General features: G+C 53.8%; 4 protein-coding genes across 4 annotated transcripts; 2 read left to right on the top strand and 2 right to left on the bottom strand.

The window, feature by feature from the left end:
• Nucleotides 1–873: 873 nt before the first annotated feature.
• A1O7_02602 (uncharacterized protein) lies at nucleotides 874–3050 on the bottom strand (the record flags this gene model as incomplete). Its single annotated transcript, XM_007756633.1, has 2 exons — nucleotides 874–2664; nucleotides 2715–3050. The coding sequence occupies 2 exons, from the start codon at nucleotides 3048–3050 to the stop codon at nucleotides 874–876; spliced, it is 2127 nt and encodes a 708-aa protein (XP_007754823.1).
• Nucleotides 3051–7205: 4155 nt separating this feature from the next.
• A1O7_02601 (glycerol 3-phosphatase 1) lies at nucleotides 7206–8038 on the bottom strand (the record flags this gene model as incomplete). Its single annotated transcript, XM_007756632.1, has 3 exons — nucleotides 7206–7690; nucleotides 7746–7901; nucleotides 7960–8038. The coding sequence occupies 3 exons, from the start codon at nucleotides 8036–8038 to the stop codon at nucleotides 7206–7208; spliced, it is 720 nt and encodes a 239-aa protein (XP_007754822.1).
• A 346-nt stretch (nucleotides 8039–8384) lies between these two features.
• A1O7_02600 (uncharacterized protein) lies at nucleotides 8385–10130 on the top strand (the record flags this gene model as incomplete). The annotated part of the gene is made up of 3 exons (XM_007756631.1): nucleotides 8385–8397; nucleotides 8446–8540; nucleotides 8595–10130. 3 exons carry the CDS (start codon nucleotides 8385–8387, stop codon nucleotides 10128–10130), a joined length of 1644 nt encoding a protein of 547 aa, XP_007754821.1.
• A 698-nt stretch (nucleotides 10131–10828) lies between these two features.
• A1O7_02599 (uncharacterized protein) lies at nucleotides 10829–12035 on the top strand (the record flags this gene model as incomplete). Its single annotated transcript, XM_007756630.1, has 2 exons — nucleotides 10829–11035; nucleotides 11166–12035. The coding sequence occupies 2 exons, from the start codon at nucleotides 10829–10831 to the stop codon at nucleotides 12033–12035; spliced, it is 1077 nt and encodes a 358-aa protein (XP_007754820.1).
• Between the last annotated feature and the right edge of the window lie 68 nt (nucleotides 12036–12103).

Below are 12103 nucleotides of genomic sequence, written 5' to 3'. Positions count from 1 at the left end.
TGGTTGGATCTGGGCAGGAACAGTAGCTCATCGTGAGCAATTGTGTGTAAACTAGCGCCAGCGCCAGCGGCAACAAGAGTAGTGGCAACGAGATCCAATCCGGGAGACCTGAGAAATCTGCAATATGGTCTTGTCTTCAACCTTGTAAAGGATTCATCCTATCATGCCTTCCACCACTCCCTTCGATTCTCTTCCGTGTGTTACCTAACTTCACAGATTCGCAATCAAGTTGTCAAGGGCAAGTTACCACTCGTGCAACGCAGTCCACCGAGATCGAAGCCATAATGCACGAACCTAATATGCGGAGCTTTGTAGGTTGGCTTCATAGCAGTGTCAAGCTGCATGGATTTAGTAGACTCATATGTATCCGTGTATACGGTATGGAGTGGCCTGGGAAAAGTCTGTGCTCTTGATTGAAAGGAATTTGTGCCAATCTTCATCAATGGTAATTAGCCGCTCAGAACCTCTCCAGGCCCTCAGCTACAGGAAATACTAGTTCTCGGGTGCATTGAAAGGGCAGTCCAAATTACGTAGGAGAATAATGCTACTCTCAACTCACAGTATTCTTGATCTCATTTCCTCACAGGATGTTCTCATTTCATTTCCCATGGATGCCTCTCATTATTACATTTATACGTTTCGCTCAAAGTAACAAGATGCCCCCCTTCTGGTCCCTGTGAGCTGTCCTCGGCCTCTTGCCGTATCCCTGAAGGTCTAACTTCATGCCATCAAACCATTTCGCTAAATCCATTTCTTTCAAACCATAGGGCGCCGTCAGTCAAGCATGATACGCTCAAAGAACTAGGGTCAAATTTCATATCCGTACACCTGTCAATATTCCCATTGACAGTAAGGGGGTATCTTCGCAGATGCTCAAGCACCGTTGTAGTCTTGAGGAGCCGTGTTAGCAAACACGTAAGCCTTCGGCTTTTGTTGGGCGAGCTGTTGGGCAACATGTGCGTGCTCTTGTTTTTGATTGGGAAACTCTTGGATGCAAAATTCCATCTTCTTTTGGTCGAAATGAGAATCAAAATCCACTTCGGACTTGTTGTCTGAACGGAGGACATACTGCTGGATTTGACTGTCTACAGCGTCGTAGTGCTGCGGAAAGCCCAGAGACGAGATATAGGTGACAGGGAATGATGGTACATCTGGCGAGGTCATCGGCGCATCTGACCAACTGCTATTGGTAAGAGGTCCAGCAGAATAGGGTGGTGTGCAGTCATGAAAGGTCGCATATTGTGGAGGGGCAGACGCTGGAGGCATGAGTGATTGTTGTGATGGTCCTCTGCTCATGAAGTTTGCAATCATTGGTGTAGCTGGAGGTGATGCTGTGGTGATAGAAAGATTCTGGGGCGGTTGCATAGAGTACTGGTTAGACACGTCCACATTCTGCATGAAGAAGGGATTCTTCTCAGGTTCCACCGAGCTGAGGCCGTGGGAGACATGATCCGGTGATAATAGGGGTTCTGACACCTCTGCAAGTGGCGTCGTAGCAACGGCTTGCTGCGCCATCAGCTGGTTGAAAGCATCAGCCTCGGCAAAGGTTGTTGCGCACATTGGAGACCTCTGTGCTGAGCTAGCTTTACGAATGCCAGCGTACCTAGAGTGCAGGCTTTGGCCTGCCGACTTGACGTGCCGGACGCTGTGAGGACCTTGGGGGCTCATTATACCTTGGCGAAAGGTGGGGGAAGCAGAAGTCATTGCGCCGTACGAACGACTCCGAAGCGAGGTAGAAGTCAATGCAGCTGGTCGAGGTCGCTTTCGCCGAGCAGCAATGTCGAGAGGACCGCTCGGAGGACAAATTGATGCTGCACCATAGAGGTCCGGAACAAAATTAGGCGGTGTTCCTGCAAGGGCAACGTTGCCAAAGGTGGCTGAAAGGTCTTCTGTGGCCGAAGGGCGTCGTGATCCGGGATAAGAAGGCATCGCGAATCCAGGTGAGGGCATAGCTGTCATCGGATCGTTCTGCTGATGCGTGATGCCTTTCGGTGTGGCCAGAGGCTCCTGGAACTCTTGGGGCGTCACCACAAATGAATCTTGTGCGTAATCCACCACTGGATCGATCGTAGGCTCCTGAGCCGGCGCCTGGTCGACGATGTCGTTGCCAAAGCCAAAGTCGAACGAAGTGTCCTGAAGCGTGATGGGAGATGGATATGCCATGTAGTTGGCGTGCTGACTTTGCCAGGCCGACACATACGAGGCTGACGGATTCATCTGGTGCTGGTTGAGCCGCAGTGGCAGCTGCATACCTCGAGTGCGTGCAGGAATCTTTGGAGGTGACATGCTAACTTGGGCTTGGCCTGATCGATGAGCCCGTGCTGCCTTTGCTTGGCCAAGTGCTCTCTGTAACGAGTTCCAGCTTGCCTCTTTCGAGTTGTCAACTGCCTGCACGGGAGTATCCGGCGTCTGGACAGCTGATGCAAGGTCTGAAGTTGAGTCTGCCGTAGTTGTCGTGCTGGATGCCTTCGTGGGCGAAGCAGAGCCCGCTGGAGAAACAGCTTCTGACCTCGAGTCCTCGGATGACTTGGCATCTTTCACGTCCTCTGCCTCTTCGTCTCCCTCGGCTTCGTTCGACTGAACATTGGCTGAGGAGGTTTGAGCTTCATATTCCTCCTGTCGCTTCTGTTGCTTGGCCTTCGCCCGTCGGTTCTGGAACCAGTTCTGTTTCATTGTCAGCTCAAAGCAGCTACTTCCTTGTCATCAAAACATACCCCAACCCGGTTGAGAGTCAAGCCTGTCTGTATGGCCAATTCCCTCTTGAGCTGCGAACTTGGCTTGTGATTCGCCTGAAAATGGGCCTCAAGGACCTCTGCTTGTTCCTTGGTGAGTCTTGGGCGAGTTGAGATCTCCTGTGATTCCCCAATATCGTCGTGCAGCATCCCTGCCTCTATGAAATCCGCATATTCCGCTCCAGCATAGGGCATGTAAAACTCGTCCGGGGTTTGTTGAGGATGACCGACATAGGTGTGGTATTGGTCGGGGTGATAGAAGAACTGGGGTTGAGGCTGAGGTGTAAAGGCAAAGCCGTTCTGGTGCATATACGCCATGTTCATTTCAGCCGCGGATGGTATTTGCTTTGGTCGAAGGACAGCACCGGCACCACTGGTTCGTTTTCTTCAGGTATGCTCCATGTGCTGGGCCTAGCACATGAGAGGAAGCAGGATCGGAATGGTGGAGCAGTTAACTGATCAGATATGTGTCGTGTTGTTCAACGAGGACGTGGTGTGAGCCTGGACAGGAAAAGAGTGACTGAGGGTGCGATGGTCAAGATAAGGTGATGCTGGTCTGGAGTCGAAGGAAGGAGTGAAGTGACGAAGCGTGAAAAGAGGAAGGAACGAAGATGCTTCGACCACCGGACCTGGTTGGCCTCAAGCTTGATGCTGATGATGAGCACTGACGAGCAGCTCTTCGCTCGTTGTAAAGAACGAAACCCTGCGGGCGATAGAGTGATTGTTGATTGCGTCGATATGTCGATAGTGATAGACTAAGAAAGAGGAGCGAGGCAAGGTGGCTCAGTGGGCGGACTCGGGGATTTTAGATTTGAGGCGGCGTCGCGAGGGATCAGGCGAGACGTATCTTAACGAGATCCCAAAGGCCGGGGCAAACGGCAAAAATATGGATCAAGGCGTCGAGGCTGTCTGAGGTCGAGAGTACCACGATAAAGCGTGCTACGAGTACACTGGCAACAGCAATCTGCAGAACCACGGTATGTCCTCGTGGTGAAGCACGAGAAGCAAAAGGGTTGTGATGATGGATTGTGCGCTCTGGATCTTTTTGATCACTTGCGACGAGAGGGATAGCGAGCAGGTACTCGAACACGACTCACTTTCTTGCAGACAACACAAGCGGCACACTCCCCACTCGGGAGAGTTGTAGTGGAGGACCAACAGCCGTCAAGCTGGCAAGCCAAACGACAAGGGCTTCAAAAGACCCATAAGGCGGAGACGGGCCAGTCAGCCACTGCGGAAGCCAACGAGTGGAGCTCGTCTTAGCGGCGACCATGATGATGACCCTTACCAGCGTCAAAGACAAGCACTTTCGAGGGAAGTTGGGCTTTGGATGTGAAAGGTTAAGCGCTGGAGGGGTGAGGTGAAAGTGAGCGACGACTGAGAGGGTGGAAGTTGCAAGCTGCCCTGCACGGCGCGATGCTGTGCTGCGGAACAAGGCGCTCTCGCATAACTCTACAGGACCAGTCACTTTCTTCCACCACTGAAACCGCATCATCATGCAAGCGACTCCTCCTCTCACGCCCTCTCCAACAAATGCTCTCTGTCGTCACGGCGCGACTCCAGTCAGTAAGTCTAGATCCGGCACGCGAGATCTCATCACTTGCGCAGGTCCGTCCTGTGAGCGTTCCAAAGCTGATTTGCCTGTCCACCAGTTCTTCGTCGCCGCCATCTACGAGCTGCCGCCATTCCCCGGGGAAGTGTCTTGCTGGCCAAGAGCCCTTGTTCGGCTTGGTCGGGCGTCAAATATGCAGGAACAACTGTGGATAACCGGGAACCCCATGCTGCGAGCCAGCCAGTCTGCGAGTGCAATTTGAGGAGGGCGAAGCGGGCTAGGTGATCGATGTCGGAAGAAGGACAAGCCCCAAGGGCGCCTCTCCACTCGGCTCATTTAGGCAGAACTCAGTCTCGAGCATTTCTCTTGCCCCTTTCAGGCCATTTCGGTGTCAAATCTAACCTCTTCTGTCAAGGTTTCAGCCCAGAAGGCGAGTTGTGCCACAGTCATTACGCTGAATGGGAATGGACCCCAACAGTTCCTACCACTCAGAAGAGTCGAACCGCTGAAATCTTGTTGGAGGGGTGTCTCGAACGAGGATCAGCCGAGACGACCTGTGGCCGTGCTCTGGACCAAGAGGAAAAATTCGAAAGACGCAAGACGAAAACCAAAGCCACTTCGGGCCTGTTTACCGGGTCTGACTGCTATCAGTTTGTCCATGCCCAGTTATCGACAACGCGTCGGCTATCCAAGTCGAATAGATGACGCACATTCGACTGCGGTCTCTCTATGAACTCTAGCCACGGAGAGATTCAACATCTCCCTACATGCCCGGCGGTTACAACCTTCTGCACACCGAGCCGCAGTTTTGCTATTCCTTTGACACACGTTTTGTCGAGGTAACGGCCGACGGGCGTCACTTCTCATGGCCTGGCATGCCGCGGTTGAGGGACAGCTACCAGTAGAAGTGGTTCGCGAAACCGACCCGCGAAGATACACAGTTTGCGATGCATATTATGCATCCTTAGCTTGCTATACTTTCTGTGCCCGCTCGAACCCGTCATGATGGGTGCCCTGGTAGGCCCCTGTCCGTTGTCAACAGATGCATAACACAATCCTGTACCTGCAGCTGTGGCGAAGGAGCCCGCAAGTGTCAAAGACAGCTGAAGCGCACTTTGCAGTCCACCTCTGCCCAAGCTCGCAGAGCCCACCTGCCGCTCCGTCCAGTCAGCGACCACCATGCAAAATCACCCTATCACGCGTCGTGCATCACAGGCTGCACCCTACATCCACTCACACATGACGGTTACACGCTCAGGCACTAGACTACATATCCATTGCCCTGTTACATGTTCGCTTCCAAACGCGCGACAAGAACTCTTCTGGACTTCCAGCACGTCGTGAACTCCGAATTATGCAGGGGGTCCCTCGATCATGAGGCACGGTCTGGGCGACTGATGCCGCATCTGCGAATGTGTCGAAAATAATGCGAACTGACCCCTCTGGCATTGTGGGCCTTGCAGGCGTGCTGACATATGCAAGGAACACTCGGGCTTGGGCAGCACGAAATCAGAGACAGCCAATTTCGCATCGTCCATAAGGGGCTAGCCTGACATCCTGACATCGCAATCGCCGACTTCGAGACAAGAATCGTCCCGCGCTCAGCCTTGACCACTGTCGGTCCGCCGTGCATCGTCTGCCTCGACCTCCACCACCACCTAAACCAACTCGCGTGTGTTTCTACCGGACTCCTTTTATCTCGGTAGCGCACGCTACTTCCAGTCCTGATCCAAGTCTCTTTCTAAAGCTTGCTTAGGCGATTAATGCCAGCAATTCTCCGTACTCTCTAGTGGAATCGACGGACTGTTCGCTTGTTAAACCCCTGGCCTTGCGTCCCTGGCCACGTGGATTCTGGTCGCCGCTCTCGGGCTTCAGCCGAGCCTCGTCATCGTCAAGACGCCGCTCAGGCTGTTTCCGTAGTCCGCCCCTGATGGGTCTCGCCTCGATCCTGATTTAATTTTCCATCAACTCTGGGCTCAACCAATCAGCTCGGCAAGCAGCATCTGTCGTGGTTCGCTCGAGTCATGGGTTTGCACCTTCACTCTCTTCAACACTGTGTTTTTCGATCAGGCTTTAAGTGTTTTCACTTTGTTCACGCCTGTGGCATTTTTCGACTCTCTGATTGCTCATTGCTTCTGGGGGCCGGGAATGGAATTAGATTCCGTGGCACACGAAAACAGGGACTGTCTCAAAGCTTTTCCGCATCCTCGGAGCCATGCGGCAGAATGCTGCCAGTGTGCAACATGCATTCCCACGACCAGTCATGCGCGCGAAATTGACGGCACAGCAACACTAAAACTTTGATGCACGAGGATCCCTTCCCTGGAAGCAACAAAACTCGTGGCTCTTGAAATCGTACACGCTTCGGACTTGTGAGTCGACGCCTAGAAGAGTCACGACCATTGCCGACGCATTTCCCACTGCTGTTCTTCCACAGAATTCCGAGTACAGTATGAAGATCGGTGTACGATTAGTTGGATCTTTTGCAGGACTGTCCTCGCGTACACACTTTCGAGGGTTGGAGCAGACGCGCCAGAATCACAGCTCCTTCCAAGACTCCCCAGTACTCCCGACTTACCTGCTAACTGCATTGGGCAGGACTACAGTTTCCATATGAGGCGGGATCAGCGTCTCATAGGACACGTTGCTCCAGTCGCTTCCATTGGGCACCCGACCCGTCACTCGATTTCGAACGAGGCCAGACAAGATTCGCCTGTGACAGTGACATCGTCCCCTGAGAGGTGCTCCGAAAGCTCTATCGTGCGGAACTTGCAGTGCCCAAGTCTGACAATCCTATCGTCTACGCGAACCAGTCTACGGAGTATCTCCCTTTCCGTTTTCCTCCCTTCCATCACCGCCAACGCCGCGCTGGAGAATGCTCGTGAGACCTGCTGTGCGATAACGCACCACGCATCGTACGGCTAGTTGATCAGGGCATCACTGATGACAATCTCTACCTTCCCATTCTGGAACGCATTGAGCTTCACACTGGTCAAGTCTCGTACGATCCAGTCAGCCCCAGCCCCTTTCACCTGTTCTATGGTATGTGTCGTGGCTAAGCCGATGACCTTGAAACCAGCGGCTTTGCCCGCCTGCACACCAGTAGGGGCGTCCTCGACAACGAGCATCTCTGCAGTGTCAGGCAGTCTCAAGCGCTGTCGACCGAGCAGGTAACAAGTTGGATCAGGTTTGCCGTTCTCCACGTCCTCGGCCACGACCATTGTGCGGGGATGTGCAAGGTTCAATACCTCAAGCCAGCCGTTCACCAGTCCTCTCGTGCCTGATGTCACTACCGCCCACGGAGCATTGACCTCTTCTAAACTCACTAAGAGTTTCCGTGCACCGGGAATCTCCACAGCATCATGCCCGAATTCCTTTGGTATGAGGCTTTCTTCGTGGCTGATATCTGCGCACCATTATCAGTCACAGCTTGGTAAGACCAAAGAACGATGGAGACCTACAATCCCAATTTGCCTTGGATGGATCATATATCTTAAAAACATCTATGCTTCTTCTGCCGTGCGACGTGGCCAATATAACCTTGGGGTCTACCCCCATCAGGTTTCCTTGTTTATGCCAATGCTTTTCGATAGCAGGGGTGCTGTCTATTATAGTGCCTTTTCTTTCGTGAGCAACGTATCCTGCCATCACACGGAGTGCAACAAGAAGTCTTACCATCAAAATCAAATAGTAGACCATGCACCGAGACGACCTCGGGTGGCGCGGAAAAACTGTGTTCATCGATCGAGCCCATTGTGAGATTTTGTGCTCCCTCCTGATTCAGGTGTTCGGTGTGTCCTTCTTAGGCAAAGCAACGAAATGTCTATGTCTATGTCTATAACCCAGTTATCATCTATGTCTTCGGGGAAATTCCTCATGTTATATACATTGGCAGCAGGCTTTTTTTACTTGAGTGGTATCGGTTCGATTACCTCATAGGGCGAGCCTCCGCCCACAAGGCTGAGGCGCGGTAAGCGAATCGGCTTCGGGCCGGCGATATACCACCGCCCCACATTTGCGAATGCGGGCTGCGACTTTTTTTTGATCGGGACTCGAGCAACTGTCATTGATCTCGCAGAACACCGCTCTTGACCGCAACGATGGTCAAGCCATGTAAGTGTTACCATTGCGATTCTACTGGGCCTTTATTGACTCTTTTAGTCTCGAGATCAAAGCGCACACCTGTGCGGCTACGACACAAGATTGAAAAGGCCAGTGCGGCGAAGCAGAGGAAGTTGAGGAAAGATGCAAAAAAGGTCCGCCAATCTTGTCCATCATGAGGCCCTCGTTCTCTAACTCTGGTTGAATAGAACCCGCAGTGGAAGTCGCGGTTAAAGAAAGATCCTGGAATCCCCAACCTCTTCCCCTTCAAAGAGAAGCTCCTTGAAGAAATTGAGGAGAAGAAACGACAGAAGGCAGAACAAGCCCAGAGGCTAAGAGATACTGCCAAGGCCGACAGAAAGGGCGGAGGCGATGCAGACATCGCAGGGAACGATACCGAGGACGATATCATGGAGGGAGATGACGATCTAATCGACGACGAAATGGACGAAGACGAAGAGCAAGCTGATAACGCAAATCCTCTGGCTGCTCTGGTAGCATCTGCACAAGCCAGGGCTGCGGAGTTTGACGGTGGCGCCCTTGCAGGCGACATTAGGCCTGGCGAAGAAGACGACTATGACAGTCTGGGCATCCAAGTTTCCGAGACCGTTGCCGTCGACCACCGAAGCCCTGACTCATCGCGAAAAGCCTTCGACAAGATCTTCAAGCAGGTCCTGGATGCAGCAGATGTGGTGTTATACGTCCTCGACGCACGGGATCCCGAAGGCACAAGATCAAGAGAAGTGGAACGCCAGATCCTGGCCGCAGAAGGCGGCTCGAAGCGACTTGTCCTCGTCCTCAACAAGATCGACCTTGTTCCCCCGCCAGTCTTGAAGGGCTGGCTGACCCATCTGCGGCGATATTTTCCTACAATACCACTACGGGCCTCAACTCCCGCTTCCAACGCCCAAACCTTTGACCACAAACAACTTACCCTCAAAGCCACCTCCGAAGCACTTCTCCGCTCATTGAAGTCCTATGCCGCCTCAAAGCAACTCAAACGATCCATTTCCGTGGGCGTGATAGGGTATCCCAACGTCGGCAAATCCTCTGTCATCAACGCTCTCACGTCGCGGTTGAACAAGGGTACGCAGAGCTTCGCCTGCCCGGTCGGCTCCGAGGCGGGAGTGACCACAAGTCTGAGAGAAGTGAAGCTCGATAGTAAGCTCAAAATCCTGGACTCGCCCGGCATCGTGTTCCCTTCAACAGTGGATGGAGAAGCCAAGGAAGACAAACTGCGAAGGAAGGCCGAACATGAAGCACGATTAATCCTTCTCAACGCGCTACCGCCGAGCCAGATCACAGATCCTATCCCAGCTGTCAACCTCCTGCTCGAGAGACTGTCCACTTCAGACGCATTGTACAATAAGTTACTGAAATACTACGGCATCGTGGCCATTGGGCCCTTCGGGCAGGGCGATAAAACGACGGACTTTTTGGTTCAAGTGGCACGGAAAAGAGGCCGACTAGGCAAAGGCGGCGTTCCCAACTTTCACTCTGCTGCCATGACAGTGATTACGGATTGGAGAGATGGCAGGATCCAAGGATGGCTTGAGCCGCCCACGCTCAAAGTAGCGAATGATGAAGAAATGGTAGAGGGAGGAGGTGCCGACACGGCTATGCCTACTGGGGCTGACCGGAAGCAGATCGTGAAGGAGTGGGCTGCGGAGTTCCAGTTGGTAGACTTTGGGGGACATGATGAGCTCGCCACTGTCAAAGACGATGCCATGCAGATAGAGTCATGAATGCTGACGAACGCATGAAAACGGCGTCGGGCGTCGAGGATAGGAATCTGCGAGATCCTAGGCGTTTCATGGAGAACACGATCTCAGGCGATCGCACAATCCATTGCTTCCAGCATCGCTCATACCGTTCGGCTATATACAGTAGTAGCTCATATGTAATTAGTCCTTGGCGTTAATCCCCAGAGTGCTAGAGAATTGAAATTCTTAATTAACTCGTACAGTACCCAGCGTCGCGCTCGCGTTCGCGACCTCAACCGTGTCTCAACGTCGGCCAATCCCACAAGTCACTAAATTTCTTGCTCGCGCAATATCAACGCTCAAGAGGCCCTTTCAACACGTGTCCTATCGAATATCTAGCATCGCGTGCCTCTGGAAGGCCCATCTATCTCTGTGCTGCATTGGAGCACTCACTCTGCTTTGGCTTGCCTGGGACTATTCACCCGACCACGCAGACGATACACGGATCCTTGGAAGACCACTCACCGTCTACTGCCACCCCGACTTGAACACGCTGTCTAAAACACTGATACGTGCCCCGTGTCCTGCACGAAACTACTATCGAAAGACTATAAACCCCAGCTGGAAGGGCCAGGCCAGCACAGCACGATCGCATCAGCCTGTCACCGCACCAGGCACGAGACGCCGGGATACCGAGACACAGCAGCACTGAGTGCTTTTCCTTCCTTCTTACGCCCACGATGCCGCCCCGAAAGAGCGGCGCCTCGACGGCAGCCAGTGCACCAGACGCCGTCAATGGCGACGTATCAATGGTCTCGAATGCCACCAACGCCGCGACGACTTCACCTACTCAGCACGTGCACGCGCACACGCATCCCAAACAGTCGCGGCAATCAGGCGGCGGAGGGGGGTCAGGGAAGCAACAAGACGACGGTGTTGGCATTGATGTACGTGATGCGCGACCAGCGGCTGTGTGTGATGTGGTGATGTAGTCTACTCTACGCGCCGGGTGTGCTGCGCACAAGCGTGTATGCCTTGAACGGACTGACGAACTGATGTCGTGTTTCTTTTCTACAGGACCTCCTCCTCCCGCGCTCGCTGATATCCCGGCTCGCGCGCGGCTCGTTGCCCCCGAACACGTCCCTGCAAAAGGACGCCCTCCTTGCGCTGACACGCTCGGCCACCGTCTTCGTCTCCTCCCTCGCGCACCACGCCAACGAGCAGTCCCAGCTACGCCATCGTAAGACGCTGGGCGTACAAGACGTGTACGTCGCGCTGCAGGAGATGGAAATGGCCGGGGTGATGGATCTGGCCGCGATCGGGCAGGACGGGCGACAGGGCGGCCGGTTAGAACGCGAAGTCGCGGCGTATGAGGAGAGCGTGATGAAGAAGCGGAAGGGGTATAGAGAGAAAGTCAAGGCAAGGGAGTCCGCGGGTGGTGGTGGTGGGGAAGAGGATCGGGATCGGGGCGAGCCCAGTAGCAAGAAACTCAGACGGACTAGCCACGAAGAGGACGAGGATGAGGACGAGAGGATGCTGGAGCAGCAGTTGAATGGGACGGCGGGGGTCGAGGTGGATGCTCCGAACGTGAATGGAAGGTCCGAAGACGATGCGACCTCTCTCTCCGGGCTCGGGAATGGAAAAGAAAAGGCCATCACAGCATCGCGTGGACAGCAGGACGAAGATGAAGACGTCGGCGATGGAGATGCAGATGATGCCGGGGACGACGGTGCCGATGGCGATGGCGCTGGCGATGAAGAAGACGACCAGGACGATGACGAAACGGAAGATGACGAGGATGAGAACGAGGATGAGAATGACAACGCAGAAGACGACGACGTGGCAGACAATGACGACGTTGATGACGCCCGGCTTACGAACGGTCGAAGGAGAGGTCTCCTGCCTAACGGCGAGGTCGAGATCGGGAGCGACGAGGAGAGCGATTGATGGTGCCGCAACGTCATCCCAGAGCATGCTTGTGGCATTGGAGCCACGAGGCCAGACTTTGTATAGCT

Source organism: Cladophialophora yegresii, assembly GCF_000585515.1.
Source record: "Cladophialophora yegresii CBS 114405 chromosome Unknown aczIN-supercont1.2, whole genome shotgun sequence".
Classification (NCBI taxonomy): Eukaryota; Fungi; Ascomycota; class Eurotiomycetes; order Chaetothyriales; family Herpotrichiellaceae; genus Cladophialophora; species Cladophialophora yegresii.
Note: the sequence above shows the minus strand (reverse complement) of the source record. Positions and strands in the feature narration are given on the sequence as shown.